Below are 22,500 nucleotides of genomic sequence, written 5' to 3'. Positions count from 1 at the left end.
TGTCAACAGTGTAAAAACAACAACAGCAACAAAAACCTCAACATAAAATGTACTTTGGGCCACTTGCTGTGTAACCACTTGCAAGTGTAAGAAATCTACCAATAACTGCACAACTACCAGTGTGAGTGTTCTTGTCATCCCATTTCTCTTTCAAGTGCTGCACCTTTTCCCATTCTGGTGTCTCCCAAAAAAGGACTGTCTCTGCTCCAAACCATTAGAGAGGAAAAGGGCTTAACATTGTGCCATGGATAAGAGGCCCCTCCCACTGCTGCTATCCAGCTAACCTGTGACTGTAGGACCAGACTCTACCAGCGAGCCACATCTGAACTATATACATGTCTGCAGTTTACCAGTTCATGACAGGAGTCTACAGAAAAGGCTATTCTGTGCTATGTTGGAGGAGACAGGCTTAAAATCCACAGACCTACTGCTGCACACCGATGTACATCGGATGACTGAGCATTTTTGGTGAGTTGTTGCCTGATATCAAAAAAGTTTTGAAGCTTTCAAAACATGCAGAGTATGCACAGCAGGCTTTGGATATAGCATTAATGAAATATCTCACTGACTGCTCAATGAACCTTATTGAGACCTGCAGTATCAGGGTAAAACATGACCAACATGATCAGTTATAAAAAGCAAGTACAGTAACACATGCTGTCAGAAGGCTGTAGCACTGTGACCTGCAAAACTTTCCTCACATACCAGCAGAACTTCAACATCAAGGCAAAGACATTGCGCAGCAAGACAAGCAAGTCCAGAGTATCTCGTCAGAATTTGAGACACGCCTTATTGATATTGCAATTATTAAGCCTATGAAAGCAGGTTACATTTTGCATTTCCTCCTAAGAATTGTCACTGTTCCCCCTAATTCTGTACACAGGACATCTATTGCACATCTAGAAGAAAGAACAATCCCTGCTCAGCTGCTCGCCCGAACTTTCTTCCATTTCCTATCCTTTTAAGAAGGATAAGGCTTTTGTAAATATGTACAGTATATCTCCCTTTATCAACAAATAAATAAAGAATTACCAATAAGGAATTAGTCTGTCTCAAAGGAGAAAATAGCTTCTTTGTGTATGACGTCACAAATTAGCCAGCTTTCCAGATTTGGGGCAGGGAACCGGAGGCAGGTTCTGAGGCAACAAACACTAATACTGCAGTAATGCTTGTGGTTTGGACTGTTTACTGCTGTTTTGTGATTGCCATGCAATTACAATGTGCTGCAACAACATCTTTTTTATGTTGGCAAAGACCCAGGTTTTTTGCTTTTCTTAATATATGCATCCAATATGTTAAAATTTTCTGAAAGGCTCATTCAACCCTTTTATATAGCTATTGTTCATATGTTGGGGTCGTCAACCGTAGATTAATACACAGTTTGTTGTTATACCAGTAAACATGCTGGGGGGTCTCCGCCCCACCTTGGTGCCCTCATGTATGAAAAACTTTAGCAAACATACCCTCTTGGATGCCTCCACGGTGATGAGGCTTCACATTATAAAGTTCCCTCGGGGTGCCCTTTGAGTAGAGGACATTTTATGAAGTGCCCTCTATGGTACCCATGAATGGAATAAGGGTGCCCTTAGAGTAGAGGTGCCCTTTTAGTGGAGAAAATGTTATGAAGTGCCCTCAAGGGTGCTTGTAAATGAAGAACACATGATGAAGTCCCCCCAGTGTGCCCTTAAATGGAGAAAAAGTGATAACATGCCCTCTGGGAGCACCCTTACATGAAGAAAAGGTCCTCCAAGGCAGGGGTTCTTACCTGGGGTCCGGGCCCCCCTTAGGGGGGTACCAGAGATCACAGTGGGTGCACAAAACTTTCACTGCTTTGAGGTTATCAAAATATTTGTTAAATAACATTTTAAAAAAACGGTTAAAAAAAACATGCAGCCCAAGTTTAATTGGTGACTCTAAATTGACCGTAGGAGTGAATGAGAGCATGAATGGCTGTCTGTCTCTAAATGTCAGCCCTGTGGTATTCTGGAGACCTGTCCAGGTTGTACCCCTGTTCAGATAAGTGGTTAAGGGTAATGGATGTGTAAATAAATAATAATAACACATGTAATAGAATAACCAGAAGTCTGTATAAACCCACTTAGGGACTGCATTTTAATATATTAGGCCATTTTGCCAGGGGGGACTTGGCTTGTCTCAGACACAGTAGGCGGGGCTCCAAGGAAAAAAGATTGGGAACCACTGCTCTAAGGTGTCATTCTAGTAGAAAAAATGTGATGAAGTACCTTTAAAGGTTGCCCGTATTTGGAGAAAACCTGAAAATATACCCTCTAAGGAGTCCTTCCTGTGGAGAAAGCGTGATGGAGGGACAATGAGGGGGCCCATAAATAAAGAGAACATGATGAAGGGTCCTCCTGGTCACCCTTGAAAGGGAAACACATGATGGAAGTGCCCTCTAGTCTGGCCTTAACATTCTGTGTGCTGATGCCCCACCACAAAACATTGGTGCGCTTTTTATTTTATATCACGTGATCTGCCCCACAGATCACGTGAGCCTGCCACTGGATAGTGTATGTGGGATTGAGTCAAAATAAACTATTCTATGTGTCTTAATGGGAACAAAGGAACATGTCAACAATGTGTTTTTAATCTTTTCAGAGGAACGAGATATATCAGGCTTTGGACACAGAATTCAATGTTGTTGGTCTTACACTGCCAAAGCTTTGCTCCTCAGTCAAGGACAAAGTGCAAGGAGTATCATCCAGCTGTCAAAATATTCTGGACCAGCTCTTAAATATTCAGGATCATACAACAGCAATGGAAGTGAAATCTTGAAATGTCCATTAACAACCAAAATGTGTTTGCCAATCGTATTTTACACCCTACCCTTCAATCTGCGTGGACACTGTAACTATACCAAGTATCATTGAAGCTATGATTTGCAGCATTGAGCTGCAGTGGTCAAAGAGCAGGGGTTTATCTTTAGTGACTCAACAGTCACAGTTCTGCTTGTGGTGTAATGGAGGTTAAATCAATGGAGATTATACGACTGGGCCGTTGTGAGATACTGAGCTTGTTTGTGATGTGTGTGGGAGTCAGAGGTTGGAGGTGCATGAACTCACCCTATGTTTGTATATGTTCACAATTTAAAGTTTGTGTGTGTGTGTGTGTGTGTGTGTGTGTGTGTGTGTGTGAGTGGGCTGGTACTAGAGGGCCAGGACAGGGGCAGAGAGCTTTTTCTCTGAAAGTACACTGTAATTCTCTCCATCTTTGCACTGAGCTCGGTCAGGATGAGAACAACGCTGTTCATTGTGTGTATCCTTCCTGTGCTGACAGCGATAGCACAGCCAACACCAGGTAAGAAAACACTTCATTTAAACTGATATTAGGTCAGGACATTCCGATGCAGCAGCAACGTTAGATGACAAATGTGTAGATTGACGATTTGTTTTATAATTTAGCAGCCCAAGGGATGTAATGAACAGTAACACAATAAATGATGTCACCATTTTGAAATTTGGCTGAGGAAGCTAAGTTCAAGTTACTTTTCAGGAGCTATCGATCCCATATGAGATTTTTTTCTACACTTTTTAAAACTAGTGGTGAATGGGGATCCTTTATTTTAGTACAAGTTGTTTGGGATTCTGTTGGTTTATGTGGTAACATTGATGTGCTGCTGCAGCTATACATCCGTGTCCTCTGTTGGAAATACAAGATACACTTTTGTAATCATTAATATGTAATAAGAAATGTTTTGGCCTCTCCACATCAACTTACTGTAGAATGGTAGATGGGTGAATAAATAAGAGTTCATGCAGCTTTCTAAGAGACAAATTCAATCACTGTCACGGTTCTTAACTCAAAAACCTTTTTCTTTACCACTTTTTTTTATTTTAGAACCTGTTCATATTAACATGGATAGTATGTTTTGATCATGATTATTTAATGCTTGCTAATTTCCACAGTAAGGATGAACAGTGGACTTATCTAGCGTTAGCCAGACAGTTGTCAATAAGTCTGGCATGTTGATAAAGCGACAACAAAATCCACCATTTCTCTAGCAGCTAATGAGCCGGTACAATAGTTAGTTTACCACTTTCAACATGAATCCAATGTCAAATTTTCTCCAGGAGGGCTGCACCAAAAAATCAAGCAAACATGTACTCACGTACCACACCAATGCATTTAGAGTAATGAAATGATTAATGAATTGTATTATTTGTATTGATGAGCTGAACATTTGTTATAATGAAATGTGCTAGGTATGGTAAATAAAGGAAAAGTCCTTACAATAATTATCCCTGCAAATTGCAGTAAGACTAACCTGCTACTTTTGCATTACTTTGACCAAAACGACTGCAGAAATATGACTCAGCATAATAAAATGGAAGACAGTAATGTGTCATAGCAAGTAAGTACAGATGTTCAAGTTAATTAAAAGCTCATTTTAAATCAAAAGGGCGTGTGTCCCTAAAGTGGCACAAAAATGACACAATAGCCCTTTTCATAGTGCGGTCCGCAAATGTCCCTCTATATTGCCGGAAAGATCTGTGCTGGCTTTTCACCTTAGGGCAATCATAGTGATCTCGCAAAGGCGTTATATTCATGGCCTTTCATAGTGCAGGCTGGCATCGCGGAACGAGAAAGGAGGAGATGATAGTGACGTGCAACAGAGCAGCAGCAGTGCTGCACAGTAGCATAGTGCTACTAGGCTACACAGTTAGCAGTACAGTGCGTCTGGCTGCAGCAGTATGTGTTCAGTTAGCGACCTCCATTTATTTACGATAAGCAGTGGACACTTTGTGTACAGTTAGCATACCGGTTTGTTTACAATAAGCACCAGACACTCAGTGGACAATTAGCGATGCAGGTTTGTTTATGATCAGCAGTGGACACTTTCTGTACAGTTAGCATGCCGGTTTGTTTGTTACTGTCGGACCAAGTGGGAGGTGTGTGTTAGATGTCACACGTGGCGTCAAATATTCCGCCTTTCATAGTGGTCCCGCTTCCAACAGTCCCACCAATTTTCCAACTCTGTGACTACCTCTGAAGGTCTAACCCAAAATTAGTGGGATCACTTGATCCCTGCTTCTCTCTCCTGGCACGTTCATAGTGCAGAGCCGTAAATGTCCCGGCATGAAACGACACTATGAAAGGGGCTGTTGATTCATCCACTGGGTGAAAACAGCATCTTTACAATATTTAATTATGGACTAGGATCGCCACTTTGCTTTTAATTGCATATTTAGGCAGCTATTGGTGCCAAGTAAAAGCCAGGAACACGGGTCCGTTGCCCACTACCCATACTCCGGTTCTGGCATGATAATGCTCACTGTCGGCATTCCCAACCTCCTTATTAGCAACAAGTAAAGCATTCTGTCCTTTAGAGAGTCATAAACAGAGAGTAATATATTATTGGAACATGTTATACAGAACACTGCATTTTAGCTAGCTAACTCACTTTTGATGCACAAGGCTCATTCAACTCTACGCCACTCAACAACTCATTCTGCCAGGCACATGTCAGATGTAACACAAGCCACTCAGAGTCTGTTGCCACCCAGTGGTCAGATATGTGCTGTTGGGTGCACGGCTCCTGCGTGTGTGTCGGTATCACACACCGAGGACAAAGACAAAACATCAAAATGTCAAATGATGCCACTTGACCCCATGACCTCTACTCTCTTACCCTCGTTGGTCAACCCTGTCTTCAGCATTTGCCCCCAAGTTATCATCCATACCAAACCATATGTCCTCTCTACACAGTAAAAAAGGGAGAGTTCTATTCCAGAAATGTACTGTATTATTTTACAGTATTTTTCTTGTCTTTCTACATAAAGTGCAGATGCCATTAAAAAAACTAAATTACTTTTATTACAAATATTAACCATAAAATAAAATTATTATTATTATTATTATTATTACTATTATTATTATTATTATTATTATTATAAAACTTAAAATCTGTAATTTAATACAATGGGACATTATGGATTTTAAAAATATATATTTTTAACCGTTTTTAACAATTGCTTAATGGTCTTAAATCATATTTAATTATTTGTTAAAAATAAATAAATAAATAAATTAAATACACATAATATGTAAAATGAAGGCTCTTTTTACTATAACTTTCTGTTTTCTTACCGTAAAACTTTAAGTTAAATGTAAGTATACTTTATTTTGTCTTTTCCAGTCCAAAAACACCCCCAGTGTTTATGAAGACATCTGTGTTTGATGATGCAAGTGTACATGGGAAATGCAGTTCACAGCAAGTGTAATTTATATGGTTCAATTACAAGGGAAACTCCATAAACACCAGACAAACACACTGTGCAATAATGGAGATACAGTACATACAATATTAGTAATCAGTTATCAGTCACAGTCAACAAGTCTGAATCCACTTTTCATTTTTTTAATTATTATTATTCAAAGGAGTAGGGTGCAGACTTCTGAAATCAATCTAAAGTTACAGGCACATTATTGTATTATACAACAACTTTACTTTTAATCAAAGCAGACATGATTGTTTATTGTGAAGGATTACTTTCTACTATTCAAGCAAACCTGAAAGATAACTCAAGAAAGGTATAGCATGCTGGAAAATGGCTGATAGTAATTTAGAATAAACATCATTTGTAACCTTGCACAAGCACTGGTACGCTTCTTTATCAAACAAAACACTTGTATCTTCAGCAGGGAGCACTGACCCTGTGGTTTCTCTGAAAAATGGCCGAATCCGAGGGGAATACGTTACGGTTAAAGGCACAGAGAGGAGAGTGAAGCAATACCTGGGAATCCCCTTCGCCCGGGCCCCTGTGGGGCCCCTCCGCTTGGCTGCTCCACAGGATGCAGAGCCCTGGGAAGGGGAGAGAGACGGCACACGGCAGCCTCCCATGTAAGACTGGGTGACCAAAGGGCACAGAACAAGATATAACAGCAATGGTGGAAAGTAATTAAGTACATGTACTCAAGTACTGTACTTAAGTATAATTTTAAGGTACTTGGAAGAGCAGATTTATTTAGACCAAAACTAAACATAGATTTAAATATTTTATTAAGTGTTTTGTGACTACATCATACATCAGTACATTTGCTCAAGTATAATTTTGAGGTACTTTACTTGATTATTTCCATTTTATGTTAATTTATACTTCTACTCCACTAGATATTGAGGCAAATATTGTGCTTTTTACTCCACTACATTTAGCTGACAGCTTTAGTTACTTTTCAGGTTGAGATTTAACATAAAAAACATGATACATTTAAAGTGATGAGACATTTTTTTAATTAAATCTCATAACAGTATATAAAGTAGTTTAAGTGAGCCCTACCTAGGATATTCAAACACTGCTTACATAAATGTATCAATAATAATAATCCAATAATATACTTTTGGAAAATATAAATCAATCTGAGTGGGTCCATTCTGCATAATGAGTACTCTTTTACTTTTGATACTTTAGGTCCATTTTGATGCTGATACTTTTGTACTTTTACTTAGTATGTTTTGAATTTAGGACTTTTTACTTGTAGTGGAGTAATTTCACAGTGTGGTATTAGTACTTCTACTTAAGTAAGGGATGTGATTATTTTTTCCACCACTGTATGACAGTAGCAGTGACAGTTGTTAATGGCACACACTTCTTCTCTGTCTTTCTGTTCAGGTGTATCCAGGATCCACAATTGGTTGTGGAAGTTTCTAAGACAATGTCAATCACCTACACCCCATCAGGGCTTTCAGAGGACTGTCTGTATCTGAACGTATACACTCCAGCTGAGGCAAAAAAAGGGGACAAACTGGCGGTGGGTTAAACAGGCAGCGAGTATACAGAACCTACTTACAGACTAAATACAATCCAGTAAAACAGCCCTGCATTTAATTTTGTGAAGGAAGGGAATAACTTACGACTAGGTTGAATTCTGTTATAAGATGTTCATGTTATTTGGTCCACACATGTGTTTTCCCTGAGTGTAGAACTGTTTATTGTATAATTTCAGAGATGTTGGCTGTTCATTAACTTTGTTCAAACAGAGCATTGATGTGTGTTTTGTGATTTTGCCATTCAAGAGTCTTCATGGCAACACTAATTTGTGATACTGCTTCTGTTTATTGGTCAAATGAATATACCACAACAGTCTTTTTTTTTTTTTTAATCTAAAACACTGTTGATCCTGTCCAATTTTCAACTTACATTGCTTTCATTTCAGCTGATATTTCAACTGTTAGCAGTTAGCACGCTAGCGCGCTCGCATCAATCCCATTGCAGTTAAACAAATCAAATAAATGATACACGTTTTAGTTGGTCTCTCTAAAAGTTGGTCTTGTTGGTCAGATAATCACGCCCCCAGCCCCTGACGTAGCGGTTCGCGGTTAAAAGACCAGCAAAGTTGTAACTGTACTTTATGTGTGGAGAGGTCAGCTGTGAACAGCAGGCTCCTGTCTTGTGTGTCAGGTGATGGTGTGGATCCATGGTGGAGGTCTTTCAATGGGTGCAGCTTCTCAGTATGACGGCTCTTCATTGGCTGCCTATGAAAACATAGTGATGGTTATTATTCAATATCGCCTTGGCATTCTTGGATTCCTGAGGTTAGGGATTATGTTGCTCATCACATTTCTGGCATTACTCTCTCAAAAAAAAATCGAAAGCAAGTTTCTTTTTTCCTGTTCCACAGCACTGGAGACGAGCATGCTCAGGGAAACTGGGGTTTGTTGGATCAGCTAGCAGCCCTGAAATGGGTGCAAGAAAATATTGAGGACTTTGGTGGCGATCCACAAACTGTCACAGTTGCTGGAGAATCTGCAGGAGGCATCAGTGCATCCATACTGGTAAAGAAAGCTAATCACTTGAAGAAAAGAAAACATGTTAGTGACATACATTTAAACATTTTTGTACAAGAAGGTGACCCAAATGTGAGAACCTCAGTGCTAATTTATGAGTGCATCTCAATTTCCTTTCCTTTATTAAATGTCCATATAACAGCAGAACCGTTATCGGAAGTCTTTGCTCTCACAAGCAATTAAACTATATACATATATAATTTATATATACTGCCCTACAAAGCCTAACTGCAGTAACTACATTTTTGGTTGAAATCAAGTTATAATTAAAATGAACTCCTTGATGTCTGTTTTATCTTGTGACAAAGGTTTAGATTTCAATTTTGCTTCATTTTAGAGAAATAATGATATAAAAGTTGCAGTAACTACGAAATCCAACTCAAATCTGAAGCAGTAATTGTACTTACTACCGTCCGATTTGGATACAAATTTAAACATAAAACCAAAGCAGACTGCAGTAAGTTCACTTTGACTGTGATACAGAGTAGCCTTGTATTTCTTCATTATGTTGAATAGTGAAGACAGTAATAATAGAAATTATAAGTTTATTTGATAGGGAAATTATTATCTAGTCTCTAGTATCTATTATCTAAATCGTGATTAAGTAAAAAAGTGAGATAAAATTTACTTTATAATATTAAGTCTAAAATATGCAAATCTTTGAATACAGTTTATAACTAAATCAATTTGAAAATGTTTATTCACTGAAAACAACATATATAAGCTGAAACAAGACAATAACATTATAGCTACTGCACTCTGTTTATGCATTACTAAAAGAACCTTTCACAGCTAAACCAGAGTGCAGTAACTACATTTTTGGGGTCAAAGGTCAAATAAATCATCATGATCTTTAAGCATAAAAATTACATCATCAATACATGTAGAAATAAGTGTCATATAAGTGCCTACGTATAACCTGTTTGGCTGGCCAGGTAAAAAACGTTAAAAAAACTTTACAGCAGTTTTTCTCAGTTTTGCCCTTTGCGTAGTTACTGCAGTTAGACTTTGTAGGGCAGTATAGTTCATACACCTGTACTTGATTATTATACTTATTTATTTTAAGTATGTACATTTGTTTGTTCTACAGTTGTTTTTGGATCTAACTATCTATATCTATATGTCAAGTGATTGTATGTTTCATTCCACATGGACAGACCCTGTCTGCACAATCGAAAGGACTGTTTCAGAGGGCAATTTTTCAAAGTGGAGTAGCAACAACTGGGAACTACACTACGAGTCATCCTTTGGGCCATGCCAAGGTACTGTAATATGTAAACTGAGTAGATTAGCATAAATTCAGTAAAATGAATATATCAAATAAATGCATATGAACTATTGTACCATAAATTGACCTTTGTATGTGTGATTTTTTATTAATCTTACCCTTATATCTAGATTGTTGCCAACATTACTGGATGTGACCGCGGCAGCACAGAGCAACTGGTACAATGCATGAGGGAAAAGAGTCAAGATGAGCTTGTTGATGCAACTAAAAAGGTAAATGCTCTTGTGAATATATGCAAGTAGATGCAAGTTTACTGTATATATACATTTGATTGAGTTTTATTCTGTCTTTAAAGTGTAAGTCAAGAGAAAGTCCAAAACTAGACAGAAAACCTTGTAAGTGTCTGTGTGTTTCCAATTTGAAGAGCACTTAATTTATTTAGACCAAAACTAAACATTCCAAATTATATATATTCAACCTTTTTTTAAGTGTTTTGTTACTGCATCATACAGCAGTGGTGGAATGTAACTAAATACATTTACTCAAGTACTGTCCTTAAGTACAATTTTGAGGTACTTGTACTTGAGTATTTCCATGCTATGAAACTTTATACTTCTACTTCATTACATTTTGAGACAAATATTGTACTTTTTACTCCACTACATTTAGCTGACAGGTTACTTTAGTTACTTTTCAGGTCAAGATTTTATTAATTAAACCACATAAAAGTATATTAAGTATATAAAATTAGCCCTAACTTGACAACAATAAATTAAAGCTTACAAAAATACATAAAAAATAATAATACAATAATATATTTGGACAAACTGAGTGGCTCCATTCTGCGTAGGGAGTACTTTTACTTTTTACTTTAAGTACATTTTGATGCTGATACTTTGGTACTTTTACTTAAATATGTTTTAAATGCAGGAGTTTTACTTGTAGTGGAGTAATTTTACAGTGTGGTATTAGTACTTTTTCCTAAGTAAGGGATCTGAATACTTCTTCCACCACTGTCATACAATGCTATAATAGCACACAAAGGAGTGTCAAGGCTAATTTAAGCCACAAGATAGCAGCCTTTGACACTCTTGTCTGGTAAACATTCACATTTTCATCCACTTGGCCAAAGTTACATTGCTCCAATAGCAGTAAACTCTGTCTTGTTTAGATGACCATTTTCCTGACAGCCGTGGTGGATGGCGTGTTTCTGACCGACACAGCAGAGGAGCTTCTCATCAGGAAAGAAGTGTTGAAGGTTCCAGTGATGATGGGAATAACCAACCATGAGTTTGGATGGATCCTGCCTCAGGTCACCTTCACCTTCATTCAGACATACTGTACTTTACCTGTTACAATGCTCTTAATCAGTGTCAATCAATCCTGCCACCCTTACCTGTGGTGATTTTCTTTATCTAAAAGGATTTATAATTCATCTTGAAGTCATTTTGAAATATTGTGTCATTTTGATCACAGAACTTCGTCCCTCCCGGCTGGGAGAACGGTATGACAAGAGAGTCTGTGCTGCCAGTGATGAACCTCTTCAATCCTGCAGGGGTGAGCTCCATGATAGCTGTTGCTGCTTGTTGATGATAATGTTTGATGGATGGATGGATGGATGGATGGATGGATGGATGGGTGGGTGGGTGGATGGGTTGGTTGGTCGGTTGGTCGGTCGGTTGGTTGGTTGGTTGGTTGGTTGGTTGGTTGGTTGGTTGGTTGGTTGGTTGGTTGGAGGGAAAGCTGGTGATTTGACTTTTCTCTCTGTTCCTTACAGGCCTCCTCTGTCAATACCCTCCTCCTCGATGAATACATGAAAGATGCTAAAACACCAGAGGACATCAGAGACAGATTCACTGAAATCATGGGAGACCTGATTATGACGCTGCCTGTAGTCAAGGTGGCGGGATACCACACAGGTCAGAAGGGGCGGCACACAGCTCTGTAAATAAATGTGACACGCACAGATGAGAACTAACTGATTATAGGCCTGTGTAAAGGGCAGTCTGCAGTGTTGGTGTAATTTGCTGGTACATAAGTCACTTGACGCTCCTGTAATCTCATTTCAACACCTCACAGAGTTCATACGTCACCCTGTAGTGAACAATGATCTTTACTTGCAAGGATTAACAAATTGCTCTACATCTTTGACATTCATCTCAGCCGAAGCATACAGGTCTTGTCTTGTATCTCCTTGGTGTATTTAGATGCAGGTGCTCCAGTTTACATGTATGAGTTTGCACACCGTGCAGAGCTACACCAACACACCAGACCCAGTTTTGTGAAGGCAGATCATGCAGATGATGTTGGCTTCATGTTTGGTGGATGTTTCTGGAATGGAAATATAAAAATCACAGGTAAGTTACATGCTACCTATAAGGACGCCCACAAGGTGTACATATACAAGCTCTCCTGTCTGTATTTTATAATAATGAAATTGTTAGTGCTATGTAATATAAATTTCAGGCATGGCAACTTCCTGCCAAACTCTGGAGACTTGGTGGAATAAATGAAGGAATAAATTAACTTTTAGATGTAAGTCGCTGTGGATGAAAGCATCCCCCAAATGAAACTGTAACAATGTAACATTGGAAATGGGACCAAATATTTACAAAATAAAAGCATGGAAGTCACTTCAGATCATGATTAATGCTACCAGTATTTGATTTGGTTATAATACTCCTGTCCAATCTTCAGGCAACATTACCAAGGAGGAGGAGAGACTCTGTAGGACCATGATGTCATACTGGAGCAATTTTGCCCGTACTGGGTGAGTAAGCACTGAGAACAACCATGTCATTAAGGTTGCAATAATACATATCTTTATGTTTCTGTAACAACAGAAAAAAGGGGTTGCTTACCATCAATTTCAAACCTCCTGCCCAACCTTTTAGAGCTTTGTACTCGGTTTTCTTTCTGCCATCTTTGCTTTCACACTTTAACGTCAGTGCTGTGCTCATTACCAGTTCAGCCACTAGAGTATGCAGCCAACAGTACATGTTAATACAGCATCCCATTGAATGGATTGATAATTACCTACTGGACCTACCAGCAGGTTGATCAGGCTAGTGAAGGGACAACGAAGCTTCGTGTACCATTTGCTTTATTTACGAAGCCCACTAGATGGCGATCTTTTTCAACAAAAGGCTGAAAACACACTTATTTACCATTGCTAAAGCCTTTTTTTTTTTTAAAGCCAAGACCGTACAGCTCTACAGAGCTTTTTAGCATCCTTGCATTTATTGTTTTGGTTTTATGGCCACAACTTTAATGTTTTGTTCAGTCTCTTTTTGTCAAAATTCAGAAATTCAGTTCAATTTAAAGAGAAGAATACAGTATAACATATGTACATTTCAAACATTGCAAGCATGCTAAAAAATGACAATATAAAATCAGAAGCATGTGTATATATAGATGGTTTTCTTTGCTGCATAGATTACCCAATGTCTTTGGCTGACATGTTTGAATATCTCTTCAGCTCTCCCAATGGTCCTGGGCTCGTCAACTGGCCTCAGTATGACAGACAGAAGCAGGAGTACATGGAGCTGGGCCTGACGCAGATGGTGAGACAGAAACTGAAGAAAGACAGGGTCCATTTTGTTAACGTCGTCCTCCCTCAGAAGCTGGAACAGCTAGCAATAGCAAAAGCTGCTGCAGCCAAACCTGGAAAGTGATCTGCAAACTGTCATGCTGTTGATATTGGCCCCAAGTTTGGGAGTTTTTATGCCTCTTCACTGAAACTAACTGGTATGATGTAAATTCCTGCCTGGACATCCTTTTCTCTGTTTTAGAATGTATTTCCTGGGCTTCTTTTCCATAATCTTTTAATTCAATGCAAGTGACATTTGTAAAAATAGCTTTGATTAAAGGAAACTCTTTTCTTGCAAAGAAAGAACTTTTGTCTTTTGTTGAACACCCAGAAAGATGTAGTTTGAAATCATTTTTGAGAGCTAACAGAAATCATGACAGTAAGTGAGAGTGACATTTCCCATACATTTGGAAATAAAGTGAATTCTCATGATTTAATATATGTTAATGTTAATGGAAAAAGTTGTGAAAACTGTCTTGTTAAAAAAATCACCATGAAGAAATATAGTTACCTATATAGTACATTACCATGTGTTAAGGAATAACTTTATTCTTATTAGAATTATACCTAACCAGGCATCAGCTAAATTGAGTAAATTATGAAGTCCATCCAAAAGGTAGAGCTGGTTGAACTACAAAGGATGGGCTGACATTATTTAGACTATTGTAAGTAAAGTTAACTAACTTAGCTAACTGTTAACCACCGTAGGGTTATCAAAACATTAACAGCTATAGTATTTGTAATATGTGTGTGCAGTATGTATAGAATGTGTAGAATGTGTGTACAGTATGCATAATGTGGGTACAGTCTGCATAGGATGTGTAGTATGTATGTACCGTATGTGTAGTATGTACGTACTGTACGTATGGTATAGTATTTGTGTACAGTGAATAGAATGTGTGTACAGTATGAATAGTATGTGTGTAGAGTATGTATTGTATGTGTGGTATGTCACAACCCCCGGTTGTGACTTGTCTGTGGCATGCATTACTGCTGGGGGGCGTGGTCTCGGCAGCTCCAGCCTACACACCTGCAACGCATCTCATCAGTCCTGCACTCCGGTTTCTCATTCCACAATCAACACTCCTATAAAAGACCAGACCAGCCTTCCAGTCCCCGCCGGATCGTCGAATCAGTTTGTATGAGACTCACCAGCAACTTAGTAGTAACTCTGTTTTTGTGCCTGTTCCTAACCTTGTTTTCTCTGCCTCGCCTCAGACCATCGTGCCTCAACCTGCTCCCAGCCCAGCTCACCAGCCAGCCGAGAGCTCTGGATCCGAACCCGCTCCTGAATTCCCAGCGCCCCCTCTTCGACCTGTTTTTCCTTTGTGAAAAATCCAAATAAATCATCCATATCTCTCTGATCTCTGGTCTGCGTCTGAGTTCTGGTCACCGGTCCTGACATGGTATGTGTGTACAATATGTATAGTATGTGTAGTATTTATGTACAGTACATATAGGTGTGGTATGTGTGTACATGATGTAAAGAATGTGTAGTATTTTTATACAGTATGTATAGTATGTTCTGTATGTGTGTACAGTATGTATAATGTGAGTATAGTCTGCATAGGATGTGTAGTAAGTTTGTACAGTATGTGTAGTATGTATAATGTGAGTATAGTCTGCATAGGATGTGTAGTAAGTTTGTACAGTATGTGTAGTATGTATAATGTGAGTATAGTCTGCATAGGATGTGTAGTATGTTTGTACAGTATGTGTAGTATGTACTGTACGTTTGGTATTTGTGCACAGTGTATAGTATGTGCGGTATGTGTGTACAGTACGTATAGTATGTTTTGTATGTGTGTACAGTTTGTATGGTATGTGTAGTATTTGTGAACATATGTATAATATGTGTGTACAGTATGCATAGTCTGTGTGGTATGTGTGTACAGTATGTATAGTTTGCGTGGTAGTTGAGTACAGTACATATAGTATGTGTGTACAGTATGGATTGTAGGTGTAGTATGTGTATACAGTACTAATAGTATTTGTGGTATGTGTGTACAGTATGTATATAAAGAAAATGGAAATACATAAACACAAAATAAACTGCTGATGGTTTAATTACACATCATGTGATTAACATTTTAAAATATTAAATTAATTAATATATATTATTTTGATTAAGGAAACAAATTAAATTGTACTGCAGGCATTTCTGTTTTGTTAATTTAAAAACTGGACATTGTCATTTATGATTCATGTTATTCACCATGTGTATACTACAAGTGCCTATTGCATAGGCCTACAGTATAAAGAAGCAGTGTGAGAATTAAAGACTGAATGAAAAAAAGAACAAAAAAGATTTATAACTGAATAATTTAAGAAAAAAAAAATATAAAAAGATATATATATATATACTAAAATATTTGATTTATAAGTAAATGCTGTCAATCAGGATAATTCAAATTTATAAAGTTTGTCTTCTAATGTTGATACGGTTTCAGTGTTTTGTAGCTAAACATTTCTTGGCAAAACCTAAACACTAAATCTATTTCTCAAAAGCCAAAAAACAGCATCAGTGGAATCAGGATATTTACAAAACAAACAAATATTCTGATAACATCCATTAAAAAACCAATATCAAAATCAAGATCTCTATAGATTTGTGGAAACAAAATAAAACAAAAAACTTGATCAGTCAAGATCTTTCAAAACTATTAAAACAATGATTCATCATGTTTGAGTATTGAGTTAATATTGACAACTTTTTCTTTAAATTATTCCATTGAGATCTAGATAGATGATGACATCAGAATAAAGTCTGAACAAACATTCCTAGACATTACAGAGAAAAATCAGTTTAACAGATTTTGATATCAGCAGTTTTATCATCACCAGCCTTTCCAACACTGAAATATGGGAAGAGTTTCTCAGTGAAATTGTCTCTGAGAGTGCAGATGTGACTCATGTCTTCAGGGTTGTAGAAGGACACCTCCCCCCTGTCATAGTCCAGCTGGACTCTGATCCTCTTTCTCACTCTGACAGTCTGATCAGCTCCATTGGTGTATTTTCCATCACCATGCAATAAACACCAGATTCCATATTTTTATTAAATAAATGTCTCCCCCTTCCTGTAAACTGACTCTTTAGCCAGACCTAAAATCCAGTCAGGATGATCCCCCACCTCCACCTCCCAGCTGTGTTTCCCTGAGCTGAAGCCTTCAGAGCCCAGAACATCTGCATAGTAAGTACATCTCTCTGGATTGTCAGGAAGCTGCTGCTTTATGTCTCCACGTCTGAAACTGGTCAGATCCTCAGACAGATAGAGCCAGTGGTGAGCAGTGTTTGGGTCCAGAATGACAGGACTGAAGTGGACTTTCTCCTTCATTTTCTCCCAGACTCTGAAGGACAGGTTACCCACGTGTTTGGCCACATCTATCAGCGCTCCTGAGATCAGCTGTGGATCTGACAGTGAGCCCTGGACTCTGGCTCTGGTCTGAGTGGGTTTATAGCCGCTGAGGAAGAGCATGTTGGGTTTCTGCAGGTCTTCTTCAACAGCATACTGTCTGACAGAGAGGAGATCTGCTCCTCTTCATCTCTCTGCTGATAGTCTTCCCCTTCTGCTCCTCCTCCTCCCTCAGAGCTGCCAGTCTGGACTCCTCTTCCTCTTTCAGGAGCTGGTGGAGCTTGTTGAACTCTGATCTGATCTGTCTCTCTGAGGACAACAGCTGCTTTTTGGACAGTTCAGTAATTTCATTGTATGTTTTCTCAATTTGTTTATATTTGTCTCTCTTGTCCTGCAGAGTTTTTAAGTCAGATTTCAGCTGGTCCTTCAGGTCACTGACTGCTTGTTCTATAGGAACCACTTTATGACTCAGGTGGAGAGAAAACTCACAGACAGGACACACAGCTCTGTCTTCATCCTTACAAAACAGTTTAGTCTCTTTTTTATGTTTCCTACACACCACCTCCAGCTTTTTTTCTGTGTTTTCTGTCACAGATGATCCAGATTTCTGTCTCTCAGCAAAGGAGTCAGCCAGTTCCTTCAAAACAAAGTTCACTACAAGATCTTTTGAGGATTTTCTTCTACAAATCGGACAGTTTTTGCTTTTAGTTTGTTCCCAGAATGTTTGCAGGCAGCTTGAACAGAAGCTCTGGTTGCAGCTCAGAGACACAGGATCTCTGAAAGTCTCTGAACACATGTTGCAGCTCAGGAAACTTTCAACTAGAGCAATTTTCTCAGCCATTTTAAAATTGGTTATTTTCAATAGCAGGACTCACCAACGTAAAGCTTCTTCACGTCTCCACTTAATAAATTCCAAACGTGAGTTTTCCAGCTCTCACACCTTAAAATGGCGAGTCTGATCAAGTGATCCAAACCTTTTTCACTTCCCTTGGACACAGGTTGAATAATTCACAACAGTAAGGGCTGCTGAACCATTTTATCACCAGCAGATGGCACCATTATGTCACTCAGAGTCAAATATTTTCCCCTTCCCAGTATTCCCACCAATTAGCCTGCTTTACTACATAACATGGCTGGCTTGTTATCTAACTAGCAAGGTTCTACCTTGGTTGCCTCCTTGGTTAAATCAGTCTTTACACATGTCATTTGCTAGTGGATCAATAATAGTGATAAGATTAACAGCATTTGGTGGTTAATTCCTGCTGTAGAGCTGACCAGTGAAACAGACCTGGGAGAAGACCAACTAAACATAAAGCTAATGCCACGTAAATAGTTGGAAGATGTTTTAAGATACAGTAGGGTCAATATGTATTTAGACACTGACCCTGTAAGATATGTAATATATTCTGCTAAACAGTGAGGGGTACGCAAGAGAGCTGAATAATTTATATTTCACCCTTATCTAATCTAATGACAAGTGTGTGTGTGTGTGTGTGTGTGTGTGTGTGTGCGCGCGCGTGTGTGTGTGTGTCACCAGACCGGTCTGACGTTTGTGTCTGGCAGTCGTGACAGCAAGGCCCAGATCCATCACTACCAAGAAGATGTCTAAATACCTGATCATGGTCATGCCTGCTAACATTATAGTTCACCTATAAAATTGACTTGCCATAAAAGCAGCCAGTGGGAAAAATACAATGGGCATTTTTCTACATGTGTATGCTTTCTACTAGTGAAGGGACAGCAAAGCTTTATTTACGGAGCCCACTAGATGGCGCTCTTTGTTCAACAAAGGGCTGAAAACACGCTCAATTACTATTGCTAAAGCCTTTTTTTTAAGACCGCCATCTAGTGGGGTCAAAAAGTAAAGCAAATGGTTCACGAAGCTTCATTGTCCCTTTACTACTTTCTGCTTTCTCTCACTGTCGTATTCTAATTTTCTTTGAAGATTGCTCAATGAAGGAAAAAGGTATCTGCACTCTTCTGTATATTGTGTAATAAAATATTTTGCTAAATGGAGTTGGTGGCCTTGTATATTTTGCACTATTGACCAAACGTATTTGCTGGCTTAAAATTTACGTTAGAGTACAAGTAAAATCTTACGAAATAGTAGAATTTTGTCAACATTAAGCCACACATTCCTTATCTCCTTTTGGACATACATGGTTTTCTAGACAGGAAGAGGATGAAACACAAGATACTGATCATCAGTGTATGAATGAATTCCAAATGGTGGCAGGTGGCACCATTTAGGGTAGCCTCTGCCACCAGTATGAATGTGAGTGTGAATGGGTGAATGAGCGCTGTCTGTAGTGTAAAGCACTTTGAGTGGTCGCAAAGACTAGAAAAGTGCTATACAAGTGCAGGTCCATTTGGATGCCTCTGTGGTAGATGGATAAAACATGATGACATGCCCTCCAGAGTGCCCTTTTCAGTGGTGCTGGTGCCCCATCACATATAAAAGGTGCCCATTTTATTAATTTCTCCCCTGCCCCTCAAACATCTTCAGTCCGCCAGTGTTACAACAGGCACGTTGAGTGTCAGGAGCAGTGGAGTTTCTAGACCAATTTTACTGTGGGGGCCCAGGAGGGGCCAGTGTTTAATCAGAGGGGCACATTACAAAATGGCAAAGATGATATTTAAGCATTCAAAAACGTTATTTTAGTTCATTAAAAAATCTAATTTAAGTATATATATATATATATATATATATATATATATATATATATATAATATATATATATACTCATATATTTACTCAGCTGCTTCAATTTGAGCCATTTCTGTGGTAGTTTGTCAGAGATATGAACACAGTTGAGATTTATTGGGATTTTTGTATCCAATCTCTCAAAAGCCAAAGAGCTAAAGTGAATAATGCAAGCTGTGATTTTTATTTTATTTTAACTTTTGCACTGAAGTTGTGACTCTTCCAAATCTTCTCAACCCTAAAACTAAGCCCTTCTTTTCTTTTGTTAACTTTTATTCAGCAATGGTCTGGTAACATCAATGTATACCTAAAGGTAAATTGAGGAAAATGGTTCAATTCAATAAAGGTAAAGTATGATCACGCTGTAAACACATCCAAAAATCCAAAGAATCCATACTGGTGTTTAAGAAAGCCATTGTGAACAGAAAATTTAAGTTGCTTCCAAACTTTTGGCCTGTAGTGTACATATGTACTGTATATATATAGACAGGTTTTATTGCACAATTAAACTGTAATACAAAGTACACATTATCGGTTCCTTTTGTGTATAATGAGATATTGTTTGAACAAAAAATAGGTAAGAATTGTTCCGTTGTTCATCGTTATAAATTAATCATTTTATAATAAATTTGACACAGGAGTCACAGCAGGGGCCAAGGGCTTCTTCACAGGGGCAGTGTTTTTCGGTTTGGTTGCTGGTAATAGTGTATTTCACCACACAGCAACATTTAGGTTTTTTTTTTTTGCTTGCTAGAAGGCGAAATTAATAAGGAGGCACCTTCTTTCAATACAAAGTCAATGGAGAGCAATACATTGTTTTCATTGGGGCGGGGCTTACATGCGCTCTGTCTCTATGCTATACGGTAATATTCCGCAGCACCACCGCTCATTGGCTGAGCTGCTTGTCGACGTCATTGGGTTCCCCCTCATCGTGTTCGCCTGTTTTTGCGCTTGCGCCTTTCCTCCTCAAGACCACAGTTTTTAGCAATAAAAACGACGCACATAAACCAGTGAGGAGCAGCTCCTCTTCGACTGCCAGCAAGGGACGTTTCATGTACGTACAGCTGTTACTTTTGCTGCCATCACATTATATCATTTGACACCTTCGAGCGACTCGTTAACGCCATGTTTGCATAGCTTCGCAGTTTGTATGAATGGTAGTAGAGTCTCAGCGGAAGGTTAATTCTCTTCTTCTCGTGATGTTTTGCCCTTTATCGTGTCATTGGAGTTGTTTTGATGTGTATTTGGCTTCAGGTGCAGGCACACCTCCGTGACTGACGTGATGTATCCCAGTTTGCCTGAAAATGCCAGCGCTTACATTACAGGAAACGTCAGCCTTTTGCTGTGTTTATTCAGTGTTGCTTCCTTTCGGAGCTGTCAAAAGCGACCAGTCCGGCAACTTGAAGTCATAGGTCAGCATTTGTGTTCAGTAATAAGCTATGGTGTGCAACATTTTATTCCAAGCTCCTGTTTCTATCAGATTTTTTAACTGTTGATTCTTCGGTTGTCCTCTATGGAGATAGCGTTAACCAAACCTCTTGCATTAAATGTGCAATATAAGGTGACCTTGCTTATCTAGAAATGTTTGTATTAACTGAAATATGACACAAAGTGTTTTGTTAATTGTATCGAGACGTTTTTATTTGCGTAGGTCATACACTAAACGGACCGTATTTGTAGGAAATTTAGACTTTTCTAATTCGTTCACATGTAAGTTCAACAAGCTTTTTCTTTGCACCTTGTCCGGTTGTAGCGAGTTGTGCCAAATAATAATAATTCTGTTTTATAACGGAAGTGCTGCTTTATAATACTGCTACATATATCCGGACCCAGCATGGAAGAAAATATATTGATATGCAACTGATCGGCTGATAAACAATGCAGTTTTAAAATTAGCTGATTTTTAAAAATGTAATTTTAAACGTTCTCTCCATTAGTTAAATAGCGAGTACACAAGCATATAGCAGAGAACATGCTATATAGCCCTATATAAATAAGTACATAATGATTGAGTACAGTATATAACATCTACATTACAGTGAACATTGCACACACAGGAGATAGCTCTGAATTAAGTATGTAGCCAGAAGCCGTTACAATCATGATTTCTACATTAATCACAAATCAACATACACAACTTATCTGGTTCCATTTTGTTTGCATGGAGACATTTTCCAGTGGAGGAAAGGCCAACCTGTCCAAATATTACTGGGGTTTCCAGTTATTTGGGTTGACAGATAAAGAGTGTGTTTGGTGTTATCTGAACGTGCACACAGAGGAGAACTTCCTCTTTAGGATTATAGCATCCATCACTCTTTTAACCAGGACTCTGTAGCATTTCTTTCATTGTTTTGTTGTGTTTGTTGTTAACCTTAGCTTCTACATGAGCATGGATTGCACAGGCAGGCATTTATCTAGACTCTTGTTCTACTATGTTGCATATTAGGTTGTCGCTGTAAAGTAATGGTATTTGCATTGAACAAAGTGACCCCTTTGACCTCTCCATGGCACTTTCAGTTTTGCACTCTTAATGTTAATATAAACATTTTGTATAGGCTAATTCCATTGCAGTGGTGGATAAGGTGCACCATGCTCCATGCATGCATTACTTGCATGTTTACTGACATGATGATGGGGTGAACTGTGCAACTGTTTTGCTGTCTCTAGAAATCCAGCCTTTCCTCTGAAAACAGATTTAGTGTTGTTGTGTTGGAAGTGCTGCCTGTGGTGAACAGATATCATCTGTATACGTGCAGTCCCCTCAGCTGTTACACTGGCCAACCTCAACCGAACTTATCTGCCATCAGCCACTTCTGCTTGTCAC

General features: G+C 38.6%; 2 protein-coding genes across 9 annotated transcripts in view; both read left to right on the top strand.

Moving 5' to 3' along the window:
- The first annotated feature begins 310 nt into the window (after positions 1-310).
- Positions 311-13,932, top strand: ces3 (carboxylesterase 3). 5 transcript variants are annotated; one of them, XM_059336051.1, is made up of 14 exons: positions 311-468; positions 3,169-3,315; positions 6,658-6,859; positions 7,629-7,767; positions 8,418-8,551; positions 8,638-8,791; positions 9,961-10,065; positions 10,202-10,303; positions 11,203-11,343; positions 11,508-11,588; positions 11,809-11,950; positions 12,239-12,388; positions 12,729-12,801; positions 13,510-13,931. In XM_059336051.1, the coding sequence occupies exons 2-14, from the start codon at positions 3,249-3,251 to the stop codon at positions 13,703-13,705; spliced, it is 1,686 nt and encodes a 561-aa protein (XP_059192034.1). In that variant the 5' UTR covers positions 311-468; positions 3,169-3,248; the 3' UTR covers positions 13,706-13,931. The 5 variants fall into 5 exon arrangements, with proteins under 5 accessions (XP_059192034.1, XP_059192035.1, XP_059192033.1 ...); XM_059336052.1 differs by having other exon boundaries at positions 3,155-3,315; positions 6,661-6,859; XM_059336050.1 differs by having other exon boundaries at positions 3,155-3,315.
- Positions 13,933-20,599: 6,667 nt separating this feature from the next.
- Positions 20,600-22,500, top strand: part of kiaa0513 (KIAA0513 ortholog) — a 35,846-nt gene continuing 33,945 nt past the window's right edge. For 2 of the 4 annotated variants that reach the window (XM_059334697.1, XM_059334693.1), the window contains exon 1: positions 20,600-20,730. The gene's annotated coding sequence lies outside the window, so the exon portion shown is untranslated. Of the gene's footprint in view, positions 20,731-20,835; positions 20,855-20,919; positions 21,089-22,500 lie in introns of those variants that run through there. The other 2 variants (XM_059334696.1, XM_059334695.1) reach the window with 2 other exon arrangements.

The sequence above is a fragment of the Centropristis striata genome, chromosome 6, assembly GCF_030273125.1.
Source record: "Centropristis striata isolate RG_2023a ecotype Rhode Island chromosome 6, C.striata_1.0, whole genome shotgun sequence".
NCBI lineage: Eukaryota > Metazoa > Chordata > Actinopteri > Perciformes > Serranidae > Centropristis > Centropristis striata.
Note: the sequence above shows the minus strand (reverse complement) of the source record. Positions and strands in the feature narration are given on the sequence as shown.

What these genes read in the sequence shown, in the direction of transcription:
- ces3 (XM_059336047.1), top strand. Translation starts at nt 392, where the DNA reads ATGTTGGAGGAGACAGGCTTAAAATCCACAGACCTACTGCTGCACACC. An exon ending in GGCACACGGCAGCCTCCCAT is followed by an intron (nt 6,860 to 7,628) that starts GTAAGACTGGGT and finishes CTTTCTGTTCAG; the next exon opens with GTGTATCCAGGATCCACAAT. An exon ending in GGCATTCTTGGATTCCTGAG is followed by an intron (nt 8,552 to 8,637) that starts GTTAGGGATTAT and finishes CCTGTTCCACAG; the next exon opens with CACTGGAGACGAGCATGCTC.